Source organism: Cherax quadricarinatus, chromosome 88, assembly GCF_038502225.1.
Source record: "Cherax quadricarinatus isolate ZL_2023a chromosome 88, ASM3850222v1, whole genome shotgun sequence".
In the NCBI taxonomy this organism is placed as follows: Eukaryota; Metazoa; Arthropoda; class Malacostraca; order Decapoda; family Parastacidae; genus Cherax; species Cherax quadricarinatus.
In genome coordinates this window covers 13,901,941-13,929,646 of record NC_091379.1, presented here as the reverse complement: position 1 = coordinate 13,929,646, position 27,706 = coordinate 13,901,941, and the positions used below count along the sequence as shown (strand labels likewise).

The 27,706-nt window shown below is 39.3% G+C and overlaps 1 protein-coding gene across 1 annotated transcript in view; it reads left to right on the top strand.

Moving 5' to 3' along the window:
* The window catches only part of LOC128698469 (uncharacterized), a 101,291-nt gene extending 80,440 nt beyond the window's left edge, over positions 1-20,851 (top strand). Inside the window, exons 2-3 of the mRNA XM_070104031.1 lie at positions 8,408-11,205; positions 20,608-20,851. Coding sequence (XP_069960132.1) covers positions 8,597-11,205; positions 20,608-20,851 — 2,853 coding nt within the window. The 5' untranslated portion in view covers positions 8,408-8,596. The remainder of the gene's footprint in view (positions 1-8,407; positions 11,206-20,607) is intronic.
* The last annotated feature ends 6,855 nt before the right edge of the window (positions 20,852-27,706 follow it).

The following is a 27,706-nucleotide window of genomic DNA, read 5'->3' as shown; positions in this document are numbered from 1 at the left end:
CCAGAGAGTGCCAGGAGAAATCACTTCATTATTACGCTTATATCAGCTTATATATCAACTCTACGGCTTATTTATCTATCAGAATTGATCTAATATGATATAATAAACACTCTAAATAACATACAAACATGTTATATACTCTAGACTGAATAAAATAGGCCATAATATGGCGAGAGATTATCGGGAATATTTCGATATAAATGAGTTACTCCTCTCCATGTCGTCTTTGAGTAAGAGAAAACGGTGTTTTGAAGAGGATAACTGCACTAGAACATCAGTTTACTAAGAAATACACCCAAACAAACGCGATTTTCGAGAATTTTTTTTTTTTTTTGAGACGGGGGGCCGGCCGGCGCTCCCGGCCAATATCTCGGAAGTAACTTATTCACCTAATGTACCTATTTCTGTCTTTATTACTTAATTAAATGGAATAATATTTACAAAAATTGTAGAATAATGATTTCTCTAATTTCCTTCGTGCAATTTTTGGAAATATTACTAATACTTTGAGAGTTATGAGGGAGTAAAGGGAAGATTTTTTTGCAACATTCCAAGAACTAACAAACTTTATTTTTTTGTGAAATAAAGATAAGTTATTTAGAGGTCAGGTCACGTATAAAATTCGTATAAGCATTGTTCTCTCGGCACCAAGTGTCCAAACAACCTTTCGTCGTCCCATATAGGAAAAATGTTTTACACAAGGGCATTTTCAGTAAATCAGTCCTTTTTCAGTCTTTTCTCAGTTGTTGTTTGAGGTATATTTTTGATAAACATTTTCAAGAAAGAGTGAAAACACTTTATATTGTGCACCAAAACTGGAGGAAATCGGACGGTAAACAAAAGAGCTACAATTTTTTGCCCGAGGGCCCCCTTCAGCTTGGACAAAGTACGGGGAAAGCATATTATTAACCCTAACACAGAAATGTCTCTCACATAAGAAGTTATCAAGGAAAAATGGTAGGTTGCCTCGGAGGCCTAAGGAGTGGGCCTGAGCCAAGTTGTGTCATAGGCCTTCTCAAGGTCAAAAAAGATGGCGATAACTAAGTGGTTATTTGCAAAGGCATTACGAACATATGTATCTAAGTGAAGTAAGGGGACAATAGTAGAACGTCCCTTACGAAAGCCATATTGACTAGCAGAGAGACTATTGTAAGTCTCTAAATACCACATCAAACGTCTATTTACCAGATGTTCCATCACCTTGCAAATTGCACTGGTAAGAGCAATGGGACGATAGTGGGATGCATCATGTCCCGTAGTGCCCGGTTTGTGGAAACGGAGAACAATGGCAGATTTCCATAGCTGGGGAAGAACTCCTTTTGACCAAATACGATTAAAGAGTAGTAAAAGGGCAGCAAAAGTTGACTGATGCAAATGCTGCAGCATACAAATATGAATGAAGTCAGGCTCAGCTGCTGATGATCGGCAAACGGAGAGTGTTGCCTCCAGCTCCAGAAGTGTAAAAGGCACATTATCTTCAAGAAAAATAGTAGGTCTGATGTAAGCAGCTATAGGCCTGTTAGTATACTCAGTATAATATCCAACATTTTAGAGAGGGCGGTGTACTCTCAAGTAGTTAAGTACCTTAGTGGCAACAACATTCTCCATGTACCTACCACAAAAGCCATCGAGGTTCTACGACGTAAAGTCAATCAGGACCTTAATCTTCCTCTACCTCCCGGAGATTTTGTTGACTAATTGAACTCTGTATTAATTTCAACTGTTTTTCTTTCAATAACAAGCTCTACAAACAAACCTACGGCATGGGAATGGGGTCCCCCATCAGTGCCGTCCTAGCCAACTTATACATGGAACACCTAGAGTCCGAACACTTCGCAAACATCATTCCTTAAAGCGTCACTTGGTTACGTTACGTGGACGACGTCCTCGTAATAACTCCCAAACATTTTGATGTACGGAATCTTCAGGCAAGGCTCAACGCAGTTGAACCGGCGATTCAGTTTACTCTAGAGGAGGAGTCCAATGACAAGCTACCTTTCCTCGACGTCCTCATTCACAAAGTAGACAACAACATAAGGTTTCAAGTTTATCGGAAACCTACCAATAAAAATGATCTCACACACTTCTATTCCAGTTAAGATACCAAGACCAAAAGAGGCATCATCATCGGGTTTTTCCTAAGAGCATTCCGAATTTGTAGTCCTGAGTTTCTTGATGAGGAATGTACATATATTCACCAAACATTCACTGAGTTACATTTTCCTTCTTTTTTCATCAAAGACTGCAAGAAAAGAGCTCTTCAGATCATTAATTCTCCACGCATCAACACCGCTCCCAACAAAGTTATAATTATTCCCAACAGCCAGGTTGCACTGAACGTTTCTAAAGTACTTTCACAAGCTAACACCAGAGTCGCCATCGCTTCCAGCACTTCAATAAAGGATCTAACCAGGACAAAATCAAAGCACCACGAACCAGTCAATGCAGGAGTTTACACTATACCCTGTGGAAGCTGTGACAAGATTTACGTAGGTGAAACAGCAAGAAACCTCGACACCCGCCTCAATGAACACATTTACGCATGTAGGAACGATAACTTGAACAACGCCTGTGTACAACACCGAAATTCCACCAATCATCTCATGAAATTCAGAGACCCCCAATTAGTGATCAAAGAAACTAATTTCTGCAGACGCAAGTGCCTCGAATCAGCACTGATCGCTGTTTCGAATACTATTAAACAAAACAACGGCAGCTCCACCATCTCTGAAGTCTTAGCGAGAATCCTCCTGAAAACAGTAAACCCTGCCATCACATAGTCTCTCCTGTTATACTACACAAAGCACTTTACAGAGAGTGAACACTGAAACAGGCTGCCTCTATTTGTCCAACCTATTTTATGTTACCCAAGTAATTGCTTTAATATCCTTTTACTCATGTACGAATTAATTGCTCTACCATATTGTATTACTACTACTACTGCTACAGCTTTTGTCACTACTACTACCACTGCTACTATTACCATTAGTGAACATGGAAATGGTACCTCACTAGTATTACATCTCACTCTGAGCCTTTATGTACCCTCTGTGTCCATATACTGTTTGTATCGGCTTGACAAAGCTCCTGGAGATCGAAACGTTGCCACAATAAAATGTCACATTAGTTGCACTTGTGTCCTTTTACTTTACAACATTCTCCATAGCTATCAATCAGGCTTTAGATCTTGCTCAACCGACACCTCCCTAATTAATCTGATGGATTGCCTGAGAATTAAAATGTCAATGGGGAACCTCATAGGTATGGTAACCTTAGACCTGCAAAAGGCCTTCGATACTGTCAACCACAATATATTATGTAAGAAACTTCAAGCTATCGGTATAGGTTCTGTAGACTGGTTTAAGTCCTACCTTAGCAACAGGAGAAAATTGTCAAAATCAACAAAACGGAATCAGAACCCCTGCCGACAGCATGTGGAGTTCCCCAAGGTAGTATTCTGGATCCCTTATTATTCTTATGTTATGTTAATGATATGCCTATCAGTGTCAAGTGCAAACTCCTACTGTATGCAGATGACAGTGCTCTGTTAGTGACAGATAAAAACCCACAAGATATAGCTAATGTATTAACACTGGAACTGGAGTCCTGCAGCAAATGATTAGTAGACAACAAACTATCATTACACCTCGGGAAAACTGAAGCCATACTCTTTTGCACGAAACATAAACTGAGAAGGGTAAATAATTTTAATGTCCAGTGTAATGGGGAGCCCGTCACTTTGGTTTCCTTTGTAAAATATCTGGGAATCTCGTTTGACCCATGCATGTCAGGAGAATTGATAGGGAACAGTGTAGTAAAGAAAGCGAATGCCAGACTGAAGTTCCTGTATAGACAAGCACAGTGTCTACCTACTGAGGCTCGCAGGACCCTATGTCTAGCCCTTATACAATGCCATATGGATTACGCTTGCTCTTCATGGTACTCTGCCTTGACAAAAAAACTGAAAGATAGACTTCAAATCACCCAGAACAAAATCGTAAGATTCATCCTGGGGCTGGGTCCAAGAGAGCATGTAGGCCAGGATGAATTACAGCAGTTGGATATGCTGAATGTTGAAGACAGAGTAAAACAACTGAAGCTAAATCATGTTTATAAAATTGCTCACAGTGTCCAGAATTTCCAATTTTATCAAGGTTGGGAACCAAAGCAATCATAGTACTAGGGGGAGAGAGCACAACTTTGTAGTAGCCACAGTCAGTGGAATGAAACAGACTGCCCACACATGTCAAAGCCAGTCATAGCATGAACCAGTTAAAGAAGAGTGCCAAGAGGTGTCTGATGAATGTAGCTACAGAAAGGGAGGGGAATGATTTTTTATTATTTAGCTAACACACGTGTAATTTTACCTTATTCCTAGTAATGACCCTCGTATTGTAGATAGTATTAATGACCCTCGTGTAGTAGATAGTCTTTTTAGTATGATAATAAGATGTTATCTTCATTATAGAATAATAAGAAAATATTATAACCTTTATATTATAATAATAAGATAAAAGGACCCCAATGGAAATAAGTCACTCTGTCTGACTTTTTTGGGTTATCCCAGGTTCTCTACACATATGCTGCTATGTATGATAATTCTATGTAACTGTATTTGTGGATACCTGAATAAACTTACTTACTTACTTAAGATTCTTCCCTGATAGAAGAAAAGTTTAAGGGCTCTAACTCTCTGGCAGACTTGGAGGAAAAAAACAAGGGGCATAGATGGAGCCCCTGAGAGATATGGACAAGATGATTACCAATTTCGGTGGCAACGTCAAGAAGGTTTGCTATAGTGACACCGGCAACCTGAAGAGCGCAAGCCGGGTAGGGAGAGTATTTACCACTCAGGTTCCATACTTTTTCCAGACTACACTCATAGAGGAAGCCGAAGTGACAATAGAAACAATCCCGCCAGCAAGTGTGTTTAGTGTCACTGATGACATGGCTGGCAACCACTCTCCTCTGCTTAAATCAAGGAATTGCTCTGTGGTTCTATTGTACCAATACCTGCCCCACGCACTGCATTCCAAACGTATTGCCCGAGAACAAGCAGGAGACCAGCAAGGCACGCACCTCTGAGAATGCCTGCCTGAGGTTTGGGGTATAGAATGTGAAGATGTTGCACAAGAAGTGCAACATCTGGGATAGATAATACCCGAGAAGGAGAGAGATACAAAAAACAGATTGTATACCACTTATTCAAGTGGACGCAGGCTACAGTGTAATGCAGCAAAGTATGAACAAAGAGCTGACGGTACGGAATACTGGTGCATATAAGAAGTGCACTTTCATTAAAGGTTCCATCGAGAAAACGATCCGATAAATATAATAAAACATAGCCCGAGATGGGATGGATAACAGCAAAGTATAATTTGGGTTTTTGTAAACAAACACAAACAAGGGAAAACTGGGAGAGCAACACCTGAAGCTCACACCGGTTACCTCTGAGGCCATGGATATTCCACTGCAAATAAGCCATGATTTGCGAAGAGAAAGATATAATATGAAGGTAGAGGTATCTTTGGACTAGAAGGGTTAGAAAAGTCCACATGTGGAGGCAGTGGAAAACAAACAAGCAGTGAGGGATTGGGACGCTGCAAAAAAAGGGGTTGTGCAGACAGAGAAGAGTGAAGAGTAGGAACAGGAGGTGGATCAGTGTCCATCAGTGGCCTAGTCTCCTCAGAGATAGCTTCAAGTGTTTCAGAGGACAAGGACATTGTATATGGAAAGATATTGCAGATGGAAGGAGGAGGGTGAGTAAAGATTGGGGCGACGATGGAGTTTGCCAAAGTAGGGGAGGGGGGACAAAAGGTTAGAGGGAACTGGAGAAGAAGCTTGGGAGGGGACAGGAGAGTAAGGTACCTGGGAGGATGATGAAATTCCACACTCGTAACAGAGGCAGTTAGAGGTGACGAAACAGGTACAGAGACTGGAAAGAAAAATGTGCAGGTAGAAGGGAAGGAGGGGTTAAAAGAAAATTTTAGCAATGAGAATTTTTTGGACTTTAGAGAAGTAGAGGGGCGATGGGGAGGAGTTACTGTATGAAGTTTTGTAGACAGAAAACTTGTGAGCGAGACAATGAAGAAGTGAGATCAGAATGAGGTGGCGAGGTAGGGACCTAAGACTCCAGGACTGCAAAAGAATTGGAGACAGGGGTAACTGTGGAAGGGCTAACCACAGAGGAGGCTGAGGAAGTTGGGACCCCAGAGGTGAGAAGTCATTTAGTAACTCGAGAATAAGAAATATGGGGAAGTCTCCCCAACGTTTCTACCCTCGCCGGGAATCGAACCCGGAACCTTGCTGTGTGATGTGAGAGCTTTAGCCACCAGTCCATGGGGCATCGTTAATGATTTATTAAGCTTGTGAGAAATTATCTGTATGAACTTCACTATTACATTCATACAGGCAATTTGGGTAGGATGCAACTAAGACAAACACCAGTTACCAGTTTTGTTGCACCTCTGAGGTAGGTGGGATTTAAGACACTCTAAGTCACAGGAAAGTGTCTCCTCTGATACTCACAACCCTCACACCACTCTCACACAAAACTGGGATGTAAAATTATACATTAATATTTAATGAAACATAACCAGTAATTCGGGTACTATTATTTAAAGTGTGGACTGTATAATTTTTCTTGGGGATTGACTGAACAAGATGGTAGAGTGAATTTTACATATCATTCAATATAATCATATAGTACATATATAACTAACTGTTTAATATTACCACTTGCCAATTTGGACCACCTAATGCTACCTAGTCAACAAGAAATGCGAAGTCGAACATAAGACTACTGAACAAAGGTAACATTACCTATCCCAACGGTGTGCTGTAGGAAGTCACCAGTGTCCCTCCATATTTCCCACTTTTACCACTATATTCCAGTGGTCTCATGCATACTTTCTTCTCAGTTTGTTGTGTAGGGCATTACCACATTATGTTTTGGCTGAGGCTACTCCATTCCTATTTAGCCCCGATGACGATGAACTGAATTAGCCGGTTATTCTGACCAGTCTGCTACTATTTTTCCTTTATGGCGTCGTCCCCTCCGCCTGACTATCTCGTCTGTTGGTTCCTTTTTCACTCGTAAATTAATTTTAAATCAACAGCAACACAATTCACACTTATTTCATTATAAAAAATTATGTACTATTAATTTTGGAAAACTATATGAAAATTTTCCACGCTTTATATTGTTGATGCAAAGTTTGTGTTTAATGATGAATTTTACACTCAGTTTGGTATGGCAATGAGAAATCCTCTCTCACCCGTCCAAAGCAATTTGTAAATGGAATACTTTGAAAAAAGACTTTAACAAAAACCTTCCCAATAGAGCTATGTGGTAATGATGTTTTATGCATAATGACTAAGAATATAGATATAACCCATTTTCTTGCTGAATAAAATAGTTTACCTTATTAAAAAATCTTAGTGTTGAGTTTGAATAAAATAACTCATTGTCTTCTTATAGCTGTCTTAATTATAAAGGGAAACTCTGATTTTAAATTTAAAATATATAGCAAGCCAACAAATAATTGTTCCTATGTGCACTATTATTCTACATATCAAGATGGAGTTAAACTTTCTATATTTTCATCAATGTTTTTGAGAACTTTGTCTAATTGCAGCCCAGAGTTCATAGATGAAGAAATCTTGAAGATTTATGAAATAGCAAATAATCTAAAATACCCAAAATCCTTATTTGATAAATCCTTTAAAATCAAAGAAAGTTGCATTTAAAAATTTTGATACAGTAAGAAATTAAAAAAAAAAACTCCCCCCAAAGGACTGAACTAAGATTGCAACAACATAAATATAACATTTGGACCAGAGTCTAATGATTTGTTTATTCCTGCGAGAGATTTTAATCACCCAACTAATTTTCCAGACTGAGAAAGTTGTATCAAGCAGGTCTATGGTTGAAAGAAATATAATTGAATCAAGCTTCATAAAAAAATATTTATTTTAACAGTAATAATAATTTAGGGTTATTCAAATTAGATTTTTTATAATTTATAAAATTAGGAAGAATTTAAGTTATGCGTGACAGGTCCTTGATTCTCCCACCAACATCATACTGTCATGGGTGTTATGTTGTAGGTGAGGTGACATCGCACCCTTATAAGCTGCTATTTTATTATTATTACAAGTCCTTGATAATTTGAGAAATCGCAAAAATGCTTGGAAGTTCACCGTTTTTTCACAGTGGTTGTTTTGCATATTGTGATATCAGCTGTTGATGTAGTGTATGTTACTGTCAGTGTCTCGTAACATCATACATGTAACAAACTGACACTTGTAATATTGTTCATGATTATTTTGTAACTTGTAATATTATAAAAATTGCTTGCCACTTGTAATATTACACATATTTAAGTCATATATTTCATATTTTCAGCAGTTGTGGTCTTCTGCAGAAGTATCAGGAGCACTCACAGCAGGGGCTCCATCAGCAACATTATCTGAAGAAACATCAGTAGCTCTGCCATCAACAATGTTTGCAGACTAGGAGCTCCGTCAGCAGTATTTTCTGCAGGAGTTACGTCAGGATCATTGCTATATCGAAAGTTCTTCATTGTAACACACAATGGCTACAATAACTCAGGAGGAAAGTAATGGATTCAGGTTCATTAAAGCCTTGAATCTATGTGGTAGAGGAGTCCTGCATCACGTATTCTGCTGGGGAGCTCCAGATAAAGCTTCAGGCACAAAGCTGGATGAATACTTAAATAACTTGGATCAAACATCATCTGCAAATTTCTTAAAACTCAAAAAGAAAGATAGAAAGTTTAATAAAACACAAAATAAACTGATTAATATGAGTCCAGATGGAAGAGGGTTTGATGTGCCACTTCTCTGTCTGAGCATCAAACTTGGCTGTGAAAATGTGGCTTCTGTAGATGATTTAAAATGGATCACTCCCAGTACAGAAATGGAGTACTACATCACTGCTGTAAAGAACTTGAGGAACGATGCTTTACACAGTCAACTTGCAGTTCCTAATACAGAATATTTGGAAAACATAAGAAAGCTTCGGGAGGTGTTAACTGGGTGTCTTAAGGCCTCTGGAGAGAGGTATGGGAAGGATGAGGCTGAAGTGAACAAGGAGATCAACCAGTTGAACCATGACTTGGACTACATCATGAATGAGATACTTGAAATGGAAGAGATAGTAAAGTATTGTAGTGATGACATAAAACAGCTTATCATTACTGAGAGTTGTAATAAACTGAAGGAGATTTTGCAAGAAATGAGTTATATGAGCCCATTTTCTTGTATCACCAATAACTTTCAGCTTAAAGCAAACAAATTTTTTATTGATATTCAAGTTAAACAAGGAAAACGTAGAGGTAAGGGTGAACATAAAGATTATCGAGACCTTCTCCAACTTGTTCAGAGCACATCAGTGTCATCGTCTGTGAATTCTGCCACACAACAGCAGAGTCCCTCTGCACGACCTCAGATACTTCTTCTTGAAGGTTTGGCAGGGAGTGGCAAGACCACTCTGGTGAAGCTAATAACAGAGGAGTGGATACAAGGTGGTCAAGGCAACATGAGAGGCTTAGATGATTACGATCTCCTGCTGTGGGTACAATGCAGGGACCACTCAATGAACTCCTACCAGGATCTTCTAGATCGATTAATTCCAGATGTTTCAGCAAAATACAGAATGGTTCTGCCAAGAATAATGAAGCTTTGTAAAGTCCTAATAATAGTTGATGGTCTGGATGAACTTAATGACCACTCTAGTTCATTAGTCAAAAGTCTGTTATATGAATTCCAAAACTCTATTTACACAACTTTTATCTGCACTTCACGACCTGAGAAAGTCGAAATTTTCAGTATGACGATTCCTGAGGGATATGATGTTACAAATGCTGAGTTACAAGGCATAAAACAAGAGCATATGCCAGAGTTCGTACGTAGTACTCACGAGATAATTAAGAAGAACAATAACAGTAACAGTAGCACTGATTTACTAGTAGAAAAGGTGATGAGCGTTAGAGATCTTTACGAACACTTACGACTGCCAATGAATTTAGCATTTTTTGTTTACATCTGGGAATATGCACCTGATGAGATAAACGTAATGACCGTCACTCAAACACGGCTCTACCATAAAATACATGAAGTTTGTCAAAAAAAGTTATTAGAGAGATTGGCGGACTGTTCAGACCTTCAGCACAAGGTTCAAGAAATACTGAGAATGATATATGAGACATCCCTTGAGAACCTCTCACGTGAACAGTTGACTCTTGAAGAAGAAACAGTGGAACGACTGATATCTGCTTGTAACAAGCGTGACTTACCTTACAATGAGATTCTTTCTGCGTTCTTGAGTATGAAGACAGTTTGGACTTGGCAAGGCTTCGAGGAGCAGTACTCTGTGCCCCACAAAGGAATCCATGACTACTTCAGTGCCCTACATTGTGTGATGACACTCAATGATCAGCTACAGTCTTCTGCACACACTGTCTCATGTATTCAGAACACAACACAATCTTTGCTTTCTCAACCGCTTGACACTACTGACTCGCCCTCACAAACACCGTTAACACCTGTGTCTTCCAAACTACCAGATATATCTGTATCACCTTCACCTTCTTCACTTGCATCAGTAGCGTTTACATCAGAAGCACCTACGCGAGTTCCGCCTATATTAACATCAACTACACTAGCATCACCTGCACAAACACCAACTTTAAGTCTCAGAGAAGTGTTAACACAGAGCGTCGGAGGAGCCAGTATAGATATGACTAAGTATTACAACGTTCTGCTGCATGTGGCCGGACTGCTGCATCATTTAATAGACCAGGTGCCTGAAGCTACTACACAAGAAGCTGCCAAACTCTTGCACGAGTCCGGCATGAGGGAACATGAAATGTGGCTCAACCTTCTACAGAACACCAGATGTAATAATAACATAGCCAAGGCAATAGCTCCCTTCTGCAATGCTAAATATGTTCGTATTGACGATAAACATGTAGAAAGCTACAAAGCCCTCCTACCACATACCAAACGTTCCGAGGTGAATATTGTGATCAAGGGTAATTTTGGTGAAATGCCTGGACTTGTAGACCTGATAGAAGTAGTCTCCCTTTACCACCACCGCTGCACACGCCTGGACTTGGCCTGTCACTACTATCAGTACGACACAACAACATCCGATGAATTCCTTCAAAGATTACAACCTCGGTGAGTTACTGATGAATTTACTGATGTTGATATTGCAGATTTCACCATCATTGTCATAATATTATCATGGATCTCCGAATGATTACCTGTAAGAGGTTGCCAGATTTCTTCTTCCTCTACGTTCATTTTAATTTTGCTCATAGCACTAGAAGGCCTTATCCAAGTGGCATCAAATTTTCAAAGCTGGTGTATAGTAACTGGGACAAGATTCTAAGAAAAATTAGCAAGCGCAGTTGCCCCATGACTAAAGTTATAGATCCCATTCCATGATTACCAGAATGGCTCTGAGAATATCCAATACCCTCCGCTGTTTGGCTTTAAACATTCATGAGACTGAAAATGAAATGAGGAGGTACACATCTCACAATGTGTGTAAAGTAAGGCAAATTTTAAAATTCCATTAAATCACATTAATTACATTTGTCTTTACCTTAGAAAGCTTCAATATTTAGAGGCTGATGCATCTTTCAGACAGGGTAGCACTCATTAAGTTCGGTTTAAGTGTTAAGAAATTTGTCAGTTTATTCAATTTTGTTAAATAAATTTTGAATCCTTGGAATCCGTGAGATAACTGGAGAATGTGTCCTTTGATTGACTTAATATTTTCAGTCATAGGATGTTTTCTAAAGCTAATGTGAGAATCGTGAGAATGATGTACATAGCCTATGTTAGGTCCTTAATTGATTATGCTGCTCCCATGTTGATATTAGCTTGAGAAAGTTCTCTCCGACACTTGGGTTAATGCAAAATGAAGCTCTCAGAATTATTCTTAAGTGTCCCAAATATACAAAAGTTCTTAATATGAGGAAGGAGCTTGGTATTTCTAGTATCAGTGATAGGATTGTTGAGATTAACACTGTACTCGGTATTAGAATGTTGAGAAACGAACCAGGCTGTCACAATGAATCTTACCAAGTGTCTAGAGGTAAATACACACAGATCTAAATGAATTGTGAAAACGTGCAATTGCATTAAGTTTTATAACCTGCATGAACTGTATCACTGTAGACAATAAGAGCATTTCACCCCTCCATGGAAGATGTGTTCATTTAATATCACATACCTACAAGTCCCTCCCAAGAAGCTCATTGCTAGTAATCCCTTCCTTAAATCACTTGTTAAAGCGGCTGCTCAAGAAGAAATTTCTGGCCTAGCTGGTAGTAATAAGTTATCACAAGTTATATACACTGATGGATCTAAACAGGAGTCTTCTGGCAGGGCTGCATCTGCTCTTGTTGCTACCTCCCTAGTTAAGAACGATAATAAAATTGTTGAGTTAGGCATAAGAATTAACAACTGGGCGTCTACACTGCAAACTGAATTGTTTGCAATCCTAATGGCGCTAAAGCTAACCTATGACACCTAGCTTGACTCTATCATTGTGGAAAATTGCATTTATCTGGATGTGTATATACCAGTAAATGATAACAAATATAACCACCATTTATCCAAGTTACATAGACAAGTAGGAATTTGGGACACCTAGGTCGCAAAAATGTCCCCCTTCGATACCTACGACTGTCATATCCACAAGTTGCTCTAGACCTATTAATTAAATGAAATATACATCACCAGGAATTCTGGTAAATATATATTTGTGGACTGTATATTAAAATTAATAAAGGATTATATATATACACATATACATAACAGAAGGAGAATATCTTAAAATCACTCACCAATTTGACTGGAGATCAAGGTGTATCAAACTCAGAAAACCTCTGTCTATACAAGAAAATAACACTGGCCAGAGTTACAAACATAACAGACTTATCTGAGGTTCCTGGAGAGGTTTTGTCCAGTCACCTGATATCTCAAGTTATGCAGGAATGCACGTCCAACAATTTTGTCTCCTATTTGAGAGGTGTCAGCCCAATTTTACCTCTAGAGCACGAAAATTCTTCCCAATATTCACTAACGTCTGTTACTCAATTCAAACATGGTGAGTCTCTTCTGCGAAGGCACAGAAAATTCCCATTTTTTTATAACATAATTTTTATTAAATACAGTATGACCACCTATTTACATATAACTACTGTATTTCTGGAAAATATGTACAGTATTTTCCACACTGTGGCCGGCCGGAGTTCGTTGCTAAACGACTCAAATTACTCCTTCCTTTAGGAGATGATTCCAGCCGATTCTGGCTTGAGTGGCTGTTCTCCTAGTAGGTCTTACTACGATTTCATCTTCCGGCATCACTTGGTCAGCATTATCTTCCATCTCACTCGTGTCACTTTCCCTGAGATTTTCATTTATGTTTGATTGAACACCATTTAATTCCAAGGAATCAATTTATTAATTGTGTGTAAACTTTCCTGGCCACGACACAACACTTTGACATTCCTGACAACACCTAGTGTATCTGGGTACAATGTCAATACTTTGCCCAGAGGCCACAATGTTCGATGTTGTTAAGTATCAATCAACACAATGTTACCTGGTTGAATGTTCTGTCGATTTACTGCCTCTGTTGCACCATAAAAGTGTTCATGTAGTGTAAGAGGATATTCCTTACGCCACACATTAGACCAATGATCAATTACTTTATTTAACATTTTAAATTTATCACACAACACTGCCGCATCATTGTAATCTTCATCACTTTCTTCCAGATTATCTCTATAGACAGGGGCAGCTTCCAATTTCCTTCCATATATTAGGTTAGAAGGTGTTAATACATCTGCATCAGGTGTATCACTCATGTACGAGAGAGGCATATTATTTATCCGATTTTCCGCCTCCACTAACACTGCACGGAATTCTTCCAAATTAATTTTCTTCTGGTGTAGTACTTTACGGAGACACCGCTTCACTGTGCCTATCAGTCTTTCATACAGCCCCCCTGCCAAGGGGCTCTAGGAGTAATAAATTTCCAAGTACACCCTCGCTGGGTTAACAGAGATTGAACATCGTTACTATTATTTAACTCTATCAAATGTTGAGCACCTGCTACAAAATTTGTGGCATTATCCGAAATCATCAATCTCGGACAGGATCTCCTAGCTGCAAATTTTCGAAACAGCTGTTTAAACTGTTCTGCAGACAAGTCCTGTGCCACTTCTAAATGAACTGCCCTAGTAGCAGTACAGGTGAACAAACTAACATACACTTTCAGTGGAACACCATCTGAAGTACCTGTTAAAATTATTGGACCACTATAGTCTACACCTGTTACATCAAATGGTTTCACTAATTGTACATGCTCCTTTGGCAATGGTGGAGGACCTGGGTACATATAGGATCTGGCATCCACACGGCGACATATTACACAAATTTTTAATCACCCTTTTTACACTTTGCCGTCCATGTGGAATCCAGAAAGTTTCCCTAATACAATTTAAGGTATCTTGTACCCCACCATGCATTACATTTTTATGGGCATTTAGCACAATTAAATTTGTTAGATGATGAGTTTTGAGCAGTAAGATAGGGTGTTTAACATAATCACCCAATTCAGCATTTTGTAACCTACCTCTGCACCTAATTACATTGTTCTCTAAATATAGTCCCAATTTCTCTATTATGGAACCTTTCAAAAATTTTCTTTCCATCATTAATTTAATCTCATTTCCATAGATTTCTTCCTGTACCTTCTTTATCCAGTATTCAAGAGGATGTGAAAACTTGTATGAGATATTCATCTTGTTCAGAAATTTAAACACTAACTTAGTTACATTGATTAGTTTGGGTAAAGAAGAATACCTATTTATATCAATGGCTAAGGAAGGACAAACTATTGCAGCGGTGGTCACAGTAATTTCATCAGGAGCAATATACGCCTTTTGTACAGGCCAATTAGCTTTATTTATCAACCAGCTCGGCCCTTTAAACCATGATACAGCATTTACAAATTTTGCATAAGATAAACCTCGAGACAAGAAATCAGCTGGATTCTCCTCACCAGGTATATGATTAAATGTTAACATATGCTGACCCAAACTATTATACTTCTCTTGCATCTGATTAATTTCAGCAACTCTGTTTCATACGTACACAATTTTACTGTTTCCATTACGAATCCATTGTAAGGATACCTCATTATCAGACCAAATTAGTGTCACTAATATTTATCTCCTGCAACTTATTTCTTATATAATTAGCTAATTTAACACCTACATAAATGGCTGTTAATTCCAACTGAGGTAAGGTACGTGATTTAATTGGAGACACTTTAGCCTTAGACATAACAAGAGAAATAGCACTATAACATTGAAGGTAAGCAACTGCTCCATATGCCAATTTTGAAGCATCACAAAAAATGTGGAGTACATTTTTCCCATTTGGATTGGCCACCTGGCGTGGGAACTCCAACATTGGAATTTTCTCATAATCACCACCAATTAATTTATCACACCAGTTAATGAATTCCTCAGGTAGAATTTCATCCCAAGCATATTTAAGTTTCCGTGCTTCCTGAATTAATAATTTCCCTCTTATAGTAAGGGGTGACACTAAACCTTGTGGATCAAAACATTTCGAAACTTCAGCAAGCAAAACTCTCTTAGTTAATTTATTGGGCATACTGTAATTATTAGGTTTTAACATTAACAAATCTCTCTCAGTATCCCAAGTTAAACCCAATACATTACTATATTTTGGCACTTCATCTCCAGGGAAATCTTTACTTATTTTTTCCTTTAATTTGTACGAAATACTATTCCATTCTCTCAGAGGCATATTTGCACTTTGCATTATTTTATTAGATTCTCCATAAGTCATTAACAGTTCCTCTTCAGTTGACGTCACACCCAGGAAATTGTCCACATAAAATTGTTTGGTCATTACTTTACTTAATGAACTTCCCATACGTTTAAGGTGTGCATTTATCGTCGCTTGAAGTAGGAACAGACTGGATGTAGCACCAAATAATACGCTCCTAAAGCAAAAGGTTTTCAGAGGGCTAAGTGGGTCACTAGGATTCTCCGGCCATAAGAAGCGGGTACAATCCCGGTCAGCCTCTTGTAAACCCACTCTTAGGAAAGCTTTACTTATGTCAGCCGTAAAGGCATAATTCTTCACCCTGAAATTTAATAAGATGTCTCCTAATTTTTCCGTCAATGACGGACCAGTCATTAAACAGTCATTTAAGCTAGGTACATTTTGTTTATTCCTGGCACTACAATTAAACACAATCCTCAAAGGAGTGGTCTTAGAATCCTTCTTCACTCCGTGATGTGGCAAATAGTGACCATAAATTTTGGCTTGCTCAGGAGGTACCTCTTCTATAAATTTATTAATTAACTGCTCAGCAATTATATCATTATAGGCAGTTAACAATTCTGGTGTCTTACTCAGTTCGCGGAGCTGAGCCTTTAACTGCCCATATGCCATTCTGTAATTAGTGGGCAATTCTGGATGGTTCAGTCTCCACGGAAGTCGTACCCAGTATTGTCCAGATTCAAATTTTACATCTCTCAGGTATTGTTCCTGAGTAAAAGAATCATCTGGACTTTCTTCATTTACATTTATTCCAATGCTGTCTAATTCCCACAATTTATGCACTGGCTCAACACCATCCTCTATTGAAGAATTATACTGGTGCACGATTTCATGAGTAAGACACACAGTTATGGTATTTGTAGTTTCCTCTAGTCATGAATTATTATTACGAGGAATCCTACCATACATTACATGGTCTCCTGCAGTCTTTAAAAGGGTGGTACCACATTTCTTTACCATACCCTTTACAAAGGAGGCATAATAGCCACTACCTATCAAAATATTTATTGGGCCTACAGAATCATCACTTACACCAGAAGGTGCTACATTTACATTATGTGAAAGTCTTTCTGTAGCTTTACTAAGCCCTACTGCAGATATTTTCTCTGGAAGTCTATCTACAATTACTGCATTAACACGTTTTTTCTCATTGCCCAACCTGACAGTTACATAAACAGTGTCATACAATTGAGCTCTCTTATCTGAGAGAAAACCAGATAATTTTAGAGTTGTAGGATCTCACATCCGTACTTTCATACCATCAAGACATTTACGTTTTATGAAAGTACGTTGGGATCCCTGGTCTAATAATGCATTTACATTTTTTGATTTATGCCTTTTATCATCAATTTTTACCTGTAACACAGGTAAGGCTACTTCAGCAAAACCATCATTATTAATATTAGCAGCAATATTTACATTAGCTACTGTTGTGTCAGGATTGTCAACATTATCATTATTATCAACATTATCATATAGACCCTTACACATGACTGTATCGTGTCTTCCTTTGTGACACTGATAACAGTTGTTTAACTTGGCATAACAATTCTCTACATTGTGATTACCTAAACACCTGATACATCTGTCAAGTTCCTCCAATCTTTCAACTTTATCATTCCATGAATTGTATGCATTGCAATTCTTAGAAAAATGAGTACCCTTGCAGAAAAGACAATCTCTCTTTTCTTTGACTGGTTTCTTATTAACTGGGCTACCCTTAGGAGGGTACTTAAGTCGTATGGGGGTTCGGTAGGAGATTGATGGATAAGGTAAACACACTTGTTGGATGGTAATGCTATATTGTCAGACTGTGGTAATGGGGGATGGAGGGAGCCCAGCCTGCCGTGTCCTGCCTTCTAATATGCCTATGCGTCGACTGATTCCAGGGTAGCTCGTCTCACACTCAAGCTGTATCCCGTGATGTCATACAGTCACTCGGCCTAGGAATCTTCTATATAAAGCACATGGATGATACTATAATGCTCAGTTAATCTATACAACACATGTAAGGGGATTCAGCAGCTATGTTGACAACAACACGGATCCTAACATTACACTTGTAGTATACTCCAGGAACATTCCCTTGAGAAAAAAGAAAAGATGTTAACTAGAAAGATAGAGAGACTAGTCCCAAATTTGCATACGGAAATCACTCCCTACGACAGCAAAAGACTCGACAGGCGGTGCAACATCCCACCTATGAAAAGCAGGGGTGCAATGAGTACGTTAAGAGACAACACAATAAGTGTCAGGGGCCCAAGACTGTTCAACTGCCTCCCAGCATACATCAGGGGGATTACCAATAGACCCCTGGCTGTCTTCAAGAAGGCGCTGGACAGGCACCTAAAAGTCAGTTCCTGACCAGCCATGCTGTGGCTCATACGCCGCTTTACGTGCGGCCAGCAATAACAGCCTGGTTGATCAGGGTCTGATCAATCGCGAGGCCTGGTCATGGACCGGACCACGGGGGCGTTGACCCACGAAACCCCTTCCGGGTATAATTAACCACTTTGTGTATATACAGTATTATAATGAGGATGGTATCATCTGCAGTATTACAGTGTAACTGATTAGTCGTGCTAATTCCCCAGAGAGAAATTAGGTCTAATAATAACGATCCCAAATGGGTTAACAGGAGGCTAAAGCATCTATTAGGGGAGAAAAGGGGAATTTATAGGCGCATCAGAAGAGGAGAGGTTAACCTTACTGACCAATATGTTCAGCTTAAAAGAGAAGTAAAAAAGGCGATTAGAAAGGCTAAACGTGACTATGAAATTAGAGTTTCTAATGAATCAAAGACTAATCCAAAGGGATTCTTTCAAGTGTATAGGACGAAGGTGAAGGAAAAAGTAGGACCTCTGAAAATTGGGAATGGACAGCTGACGGATAACGAACTGGAAATGTGCTCCTTATTTAATGACTATTTTTTGTCAGTTTTTACACAGGAAAATGTAAATGAGATTCCAGTAATCAACGATTACTTAGTTCCTGATGAATTTAAGTTAACTAATATTACTGTCACGAGGGACATGGTTATTAAACAGATAGACAAACTGAAGCAAAATAAGTCCCCGGGACCCGATGAGCTGTTTTCCAGGGTACTTAGGAATGCAAGATGGAGCTTAGTCAGCCATTAACGAGTGTATTCAATGCATCCATCCTTACCAGTGTTGTGCCAGAGTTGTGGAAGATGGCTAATGTGGTTCCTATATTCAAATCAGGGGATAAGTCCACTCCTTCAAATTACCGTCCAATAAGCCTGACATCTATAGTGGGCAAGTTATTAGAATCAATTATAGCTGACATTATCAGAAGTCACCTTGAAGAACATAACTTGATAAATGAATCTCAGCATGGGTTCACGAGAGGTCGTTCCTGCCTGACAAACTTGCTGACGTTCTTCAATAGAACATTTGAGGCAGTTGACAGCGATAAGGAATATGATATTGTTTATTTGGATTTTAGTAAAGCTTTCGATAGAGTACCTCACAAGAGACTCTTAAGAAAAGTGGCAGCTCATGGTATAGGAGGTAAAGTTCTAGCATGGATTGAGGCATGGCTAACCAATAGAAAGCAGAGAGTTACCATTAATGAAGTGAAATCTGAATGGGGATTAGTCACTAGTGGCGTTCCACAAGGATCAGTTTTAGGCCCTCTCTTGTTCATAATTTACATTAATGACCTTGATGAAGGGATTACGAGTGACATGAGTAAATTTGCTGATGATACAAAGATAGGCCGTATAATTCACTCTGAGGAGGATATCAATGAACTCCAGGACGATTTGGACAAATTAATGTCTTGGTCTGAAAAATGGCAGATGAAGTTCAATGTGGATAAGTGTAAGGTACTTGCCCTTGGTAATGAAAATAACCCTCGAAGCTATAATCTAGGTGAAGTAGAGTGATCATACAGAATGTGAAAAAGACTTGGGAGTCATGGTAAGCAGAAATCTAAAGCCAAGACAGCAGTGCCTTAGTGTGCACAACAAGGCCAACAGATTACTTGGATTTATCTCAAGAAGTATAAGTAACAGAAGTCCAAAAGTTATTTTGCAGCTCTATACATCACTAGTGAGGCCTCATTTAGATTATACTGCTCAGTTTTGGTCTCCTTACTACAGGATGGATATAGACTCATTAGAGAGCATACAGAGAAGAATGACTAAAATGATTTACTGTGTAAGGAACCTCCCGTATGAAGATAGACTTAAAGCCTTAAATCTCCACTCTCTGGAGAGGCGTAGAACGAGAGGAGATATCATTGAAGTGTATAAGTGGATGACAGGCATAAACAAGGGAGATATTAATAAAGTACTGAGGGTGTCGAACCAGGTAAGAACCAGAAATAATGGATATAAGTTGGATAAATTTAGATTTAGAAAGGACATAGGTAAGTACTGGTTTTCTAACAGAGTTGTAGATGCGTGGAACAGTCTTCCTAGTGGGGTGATAGAGGCTAGGACCTTGTGTAGCTTTAAGAAGAGACTGGACAAATATATGAGTGGGAGGGGCTGGGTTTGATTGGTGTCATTGGGTACGGGAGTTATTTCTTGGGTGGCTTTAGGTAGAGATCGTTTTGATAAGGACCTGCCTCGTATGGGCCAGTAGGCCTTCTGCAGTGTTCCTACATTCTTATGTTCTTATGTTCTTATAAGTGTTTTTTTTCCTGGTACAGAAGTCACCTGGTGAGTTTTATGGGTCGTTTGAGTGGTGACGGTGTGTCACTGCTGCCTCCCAATCTGACTGATCACCTGTGTGTGGTGAGTGACGACCATGCTCGCAGCCTCCTGCCGCAGCTACACCACGCTGTTACCACTAAACTATTGTATCTTGAATACTTCGGTAAGTGTTGCTCTGTGTCTTTTGCTCAGCGTTGTATGACCCTGGGGGGTTTAGAGCATAGTTTTCATAAAAAATAATAATAATAATAAAATAATAATATTATTATTAATAATAACAAAAATAATAATAATGATAATAATAATAACAACGATAATAATAATAATAATAATAATAATAATAATAATAATAATAATAATAATAATAATAAAATAATAATATTATTATTAATAATAACAATAATAATAATAATAATAATAATAATAATAATAATAATAATAATAATAATAATAATAATAATAATAATAAAAAATGATAATAATAATAATAATAACAATAATAATAATAATAATAATAATAATAATAATAATAATAATAATAATATTAAAATACTAATACTACTAATAATAATATAATAATAATAAAATACTAATACTACTAATAATAATATAATAATAATAAAATACTAATACTACTAATAATAATATAATAATAATAAAATACTAATACTACTAATAATAATATAATAATAAAATACTAATACTACTAATAATAATATAATAATAAAATACTAATACTAATAATAATAATAATGAGTGGTGACAGTTTTAGTATTAGTTAAGGTGATTGTTTTGTTGTGTTTCTTCATCGACACCATGCCCAGCCCTTCTACCATGCCCAGCCCTTCTAGGGTAGGGTAGGTGCCTGAGCCCGAGCTCATAAGACTGTCATTCCCATTAGCCCCCTTGGGGCGGGGATGGCAGACCAGAGAGGCCTAGCTTGTGGCTAGGCCTGGGGACAGTTGGTCCCAAAGATGAGGAGGTGCTTGTACCTCCTCCCATGGGAGACTTAGGTCTCAGACACTCCTTAAAGAGGGAGCCAAGGCCGGGCCACCACTTGGACAAGGCCCGGGCCGGGAGAATACCGGCTAATCTTTAACTAACTTACTAACTGTGTTTCTTGCACTCACCTATTTGTGGTGCAGGGGTCGATTCATAGATCCTGGTCTTTACCTGGAGTTTACCTGGAGAGGGTTTCGAAGGGTCAACGCCCCTGCGGCCCGGTTTGAGACCAGGTCTCATGGTGGATCAGGGTCTGATTAACCAGGCTGTTACTGCTGGCTGTATCGTAAAGGGTTCTTTAATGGAGATATCGTAGGTTGAAAGTAGACACACTTGTAGGATGGTAAATGTATTGTCAGACTGAGATGAAGGATGGAGCCCCAGCTGCCTTGCCTGTCTACGCCTGGATCGTCTGCCGCCGAGTGAGGCCGGGACAGGGGCATGAGCCCACACATCTGTATCCCGTGACGTCACACAAAGCCACAGGCCTACAAGGGATCTAGTGTCTAAAGCACATGGATGATGCTACTGCTATGCTATATAATACTGGGAATACAGGGATCAGCAACTATGCTGACAGCTCGGTCATGTTATGTATGTCGTCCCGACATACACTACTATACTATAGGCTGAACAGGCAGGCGGATCTGGGCTGATTCTATACAATAACAAATTCATATATGACTTAGAACTAATGGATGGTACAACATGATTTTGACGTAATGGATGTTAACATAATCATTACAAACTATAAGAACAAATCATTATACAATATGGATGGAATTGATCGATCGATCTGTATTCATGCACTCTACGGATTCTGAGGAAGAATAATTATATACAAAGAAGTGCTCAACAGAAAGGCAGATTCGGTGCACTCAAATCTAGACTGTTAATTCTCAGAATACGGAGGGAACGTGAACACGAAAATTTCTGACAAACTGATCAGCTAATAATAAACACACAGTTGACAATTTCATTCATCTCGGACATCTAATTATACAGACTATGTACATTTAAACCCAATTCTGCGAGGGTTAGGTTTACATATGCAGAATGGTTATCATCTCTGGGAGGATCGAATTCCTCTGCAATGGCTAACACATGCCTTGACTGAGAGAGATCTGAAGGAATATCTACAAAAGATACTTGCGGGTTTCTCATTACTTGTCGGGTACGCAAGGAGTAACGACATTCAGGTTGAGTATCTGACTGAGTATCTGAGGTAGAGAGTACAGGATCAGGAGGATTGTCAGAATCTGTCACATTAGTCTGGGTAGCAATATCCTCAACATCGCATACTAATTTCATATGATCTAAATGCGATTCTTTGTATTTGCCAGTACTAATTTCTCTAACCTTATACTTATTTCCAGTGACATGTTCAACTACTCGATAAGGTCCGACAAACTTTTGATCAAGCTTTGGCATTGCAGACGTTTTGTTAAAGTTAATCAGCATAACTCTCGAACCTACTTTGATTTTAGATGGCTTTGCTCGAGTGTTTGCGACTCTTGTAAATTCTGCTGTTGATTTATGAAGTGTTTCACGGATTCTTCTAAAAACACTTTGAGCTAAGCTGGTACGAGTTGCTACGAAATCATCAGGGTTGTAATTAGGTTTCGGAGTAGAATATAACAACTCATAGGGTAAACGCTTGTCTACACCATACAATGCATAATGTGGAGTATCACCTATGGAAGCATTGTAAGCAGAATTTATGGCACACTGGACATCTGGTATAACTTCATCCCAAGTTTCACTATTGGGGTTGATAGTGGCTCTCAGAACATCAAGTACTTTCTTATTTGTTCTTTCGGCTAACCCATTGCTGGCAGGATGATGAGGAACAATGGTGGATTTAGAGATCTTGTATAAAGTACACAAATTTTCAAGAATCTCATTACAGAATTCACCTCCATTATCTGTTACTAAGGACTTTGGGGTGGTATGCCTGCAGATAATGCATTCTTTAAACGCTCTAGCTACTGTCTCTGCAGTCTTATCTGCAATAGGAACTAACTCACAATATCTGGTGAAATGGTCTACCATAACACACAGATGTTTGTTGCCTTGGAGGGAACATTTAAAATTAGTTAACAAATCAAGGGCAACTCTTTCCCACGGTTCGCTAGTGGTTGGGTACACTTGGATTGGGTTAGGACCATTGACATTTCCTTTATGCTGCATACAGACACTACATTTCTTAACATACTCGGAAATGTCAGTTGCCATACGTGGACAAAAGTATTTCATTCTGGCTTGTTTCACAGAACGATCCATACCAGGGTGTGCAACACCTGGTGCATCATGAACTAGCTGTAGAGCTACGTTCACTAGTGACTGTGGAATTACTAACTGGTAAACTCTTCTGCTTGGAGTACCCAACTCGGCTGTTCGATACAGTAATTCCTGACTCATTACAAAGTCACTAATGGGTGCTGGTGGCTTTACAGTAAGAATGAGATCTTCCTGGAGAAGGAATCGAATCACACCAGACCACATGGGATCTATTCTTTGTGCAGTTTTGACATCCTCGACAGTAAATGGAGGATCTGCAGTAACTACACTAACGTGTCGCGATAAAGCATCTGCGACTACATTTGACTTGCCAGGTAAATGTTCAAAAGTGGGACTGAACTCTTGGATAGTTAAGGTCCATCTGGCTAACCTTCCAGTAGGCTGTTTGTTCTGGAATAAAGGTAACAGTTCTTCCTTACTGGAGGAAAGAACAAACTCGGTGGAGTGGATGACTCCCCCCGGTTGAAAAAATTAACGCTATAACACGCAATATGAGCAAGGGAGAACGAATCTACCATCTCAAACTGCAAACACAGGAGAAAAGAAATGAACACGGTGAACAATGCTGATATTCAATCTGAGTCGCACACAGTGACACGAGGTATCAGCTATAAAGAAACTACACTTACAACGTTAACATGTGAAAGTTATTCGAGAAATAACTTCTTACAATGCACTGATTACTGTCAACTAGGATGGGATCACCATCTGAAACACAAGGAACAACAACAGACACTCTAGTGAGAACACTTGCTGTAACAGAGACGTCTTTCTGCAGACAGCATGTCACATCAACAAGAGATGGCATTACTAGTTGCAAGTAATCGTTTTCTGACAAGGCATCCCCTGTGGAGAAACTACTACTCGAACTAGCAGTCATTGCAGGGATAGGCTGTGCACTCAAGGCTGTCTGAGTGTCCTCGGACACTTGAGGCAACGGAACACTATCCTGCAAGTCTGAAGGTATAGGTGGGACACAGACGGGAATGACAGAATTACTAGTGCCTGACCGCTCGGCTACGTTAATAAGTAATTCACGGATCTATAGGAACTTAATCTGAACTTCACATTTCGCAGCACTTTAACAAATCTCAGATACAAGCTGTGAGAACAAACACATTGCTCAAGGGCTAGGTATTGTCTTTCAGTCAGTAAGGGAATATTGGTACTGTGGACTGATTCATATTGACTTTGACTGGCATGATACACTAAGTGAATATTCAAAAGTGACTGGGACATCTTCTCAGTGAAAATACTGAAGGGCATAAGTCAAGAAAAATGGAGAGAATGACACAATAAGCTTAAATGGAAGAAAATGCTTAACTATTCTGCATAAGTAATTAAAAATTGACAAGTTACACAGTAAGCAAAGAACTCACACAAGAAGAATATGCAATTTAACAAACACTGAAAATCAAGAGAACTTAAAAATTGCATTGAAGAGTGAATTTGTTCAATAAAACATGAAAAATAATAGGTGCAAAAAATACATAAAACAGAGGGTTGAACACTTACAGTGATGCAGAACACAACACATCAATATAAACACAGTACTAGAATTTTCTTGCAATGAAACTTGATGTGTGAAAATAATTTGTAAAAGTGCTTTCTTGCTGGGACTTTAATAATGGCACTATTGTCTGTGGAAATAAGACAAATTAAACACTGGCTGAATAAAAGAAAATGAACACAAGAATGTTCAACACACAGGGAACAAAACAAAAATACACAAATGCTAGGAAGAAAAAAAAATTAACAGACAACACTGAGTTGTGATGCAGAATATGAGGTGAAAAAATTACTGAAATAATTCACTGGAATACTGAGAACACAAGGTGATTCTGAAGTGTTAAACACAAGGTCTATATTGCTCATATGTTGCACACACAACAAAGGAAAAACACTCAGTACTTACTTCAAGTGTATAAAAAGATACACAACACAACGGATATAAAATAATGCACGAAAATAAACACTGAATTAAGGAGATTAAAAGAAATTAATGCAATCAGTACATGATAAACACTGAGTCTGAACAAGAGTCACTGAATGTCACTAAGAGAAAAATTCACTGGGAACACAAAAGAAATGTCTCAACACTCGCAGATGTCTCAAAAAAAAAATATTATCGCTGTAACAACTTGAAGAATGAAATTGATGGATTGTTTATATCGTCTTGCTGCTGTCCTCTGCACAGATGATCGTAGAATTGCGCTTAAATCGGCGATAGACAACACACAGGAGGCTTTTAAAGATGGCGTGACACTCTCTAGCTCTTGACCCCCTATGTGGTCCTTAAAATATAGTGCTACAACCCTTAGCAGTGCACCAAAACACTGATGAGGAAGGTGAGTTGTAATGGCCGACTGTAGTTGGGTTTGTGGGTTAATGGCTGAGCGAGGCGTCTGAGACCGGCAATGGTGCGACACACGTGATCGTGGTTGGCTGGGCTTATGGGTTGAACGTCGTAAGCCTCACTGAGAACACCCACACTGCCGCGAAGATAATTCTAAGCCGGCTGGCTTAAAATAAACCCACGAAATACTACAACACCACAAGGATGACAAGGAGCACTCAGAATGCTTGGAGCTTGAATCACAAGCGATGAAGACTACTCACGTGGCTTGCTTGAGTACTGGGGTAAGACACCTGGGTTAGTTGCTAGCTGGCTTATCTTAACCCTTCACACAGAATAGCTTGATAACTTCACACGATGAGCACAGCAGGGGTGGAAGCTGGCTTGGCAGGCAAAATAATTGGATGGAGTAGGCTAGGCTGGACTGGACTCGGTTGTTCTGACTCCCCCACCACAAACTGGAAACTGGCTTATTTTGCAAACTCGGGTCAACCCCTCGTGAGTGATGCAAAAAAGCAGGAAACACTAATACAAAGAGACTGACCAGTGAATAATGTAGAAGCTGGTAGAGTAGCTGGCTTGAGGTAGCTGGATGGGGTGAACCTCGGTAGGCCTACTGGTGACACGAAATGGCCGTCTTGCTGGTCGACAATTTTATCTCCAGAAATCGCTGTAATCGTCAGAATTACAGGCCCTCCGCTGCCACCATTTATCGTAAAGGGTTCTTTAATGGAGATATCGTAGGTTGAAAGTAGACACACTTGTAGGATGGTAAATGTATTGTCAGACTGAGATGAAGGATGGAGCCCCAGCTGCCTTGCCTGTCTACGCCTGGATCGTCTGCCGCCGAGTGAGGCCGGGACAGGGGCATGAGCCCACACATCTGTATCCCGTGACGTCACACAAAGCCACAGGCCTACAAGGGATCTAGTGTCTAAAGCACATGGATGATGCTACTGCTATGCTATATAATACTGGGAATACAGGGATCAGCAACTATGCTGACAGCTGCATGCAAGCTGACGTACGAACTACAGCCATAGCTAGACAAGTACTGACTTTAGGTGTCTGTCCAGTTATCATGTGGGAGTTCGAACATGTGGATTGGGTAAAATAATACTCACGTAGGCTGGTAGTACGTATAATTACAGATAATGTGGGGAGCGCCCTTACAGCCGTAACCTTGTCTCCTTGCTCACACTCGTAACACTGACTGGCCGCCCACAGTACCCATATGTGAGGGGGTCTTTGAATACTGCTATGGTCAGCACAATATGATTCAGACAGTGACTCAGGCAGAGACGGTTGGTAATGAGTCAACTACTGGTACACTGGTTACTGCTTTGTGCTCCCAGTTGGATGCTAAGAGTGTTTTTCACCATTCCTGTGGCATAGTGGCTTATCAAGCCACCTTCGTGGGTAGTAGTGGAGTGCGC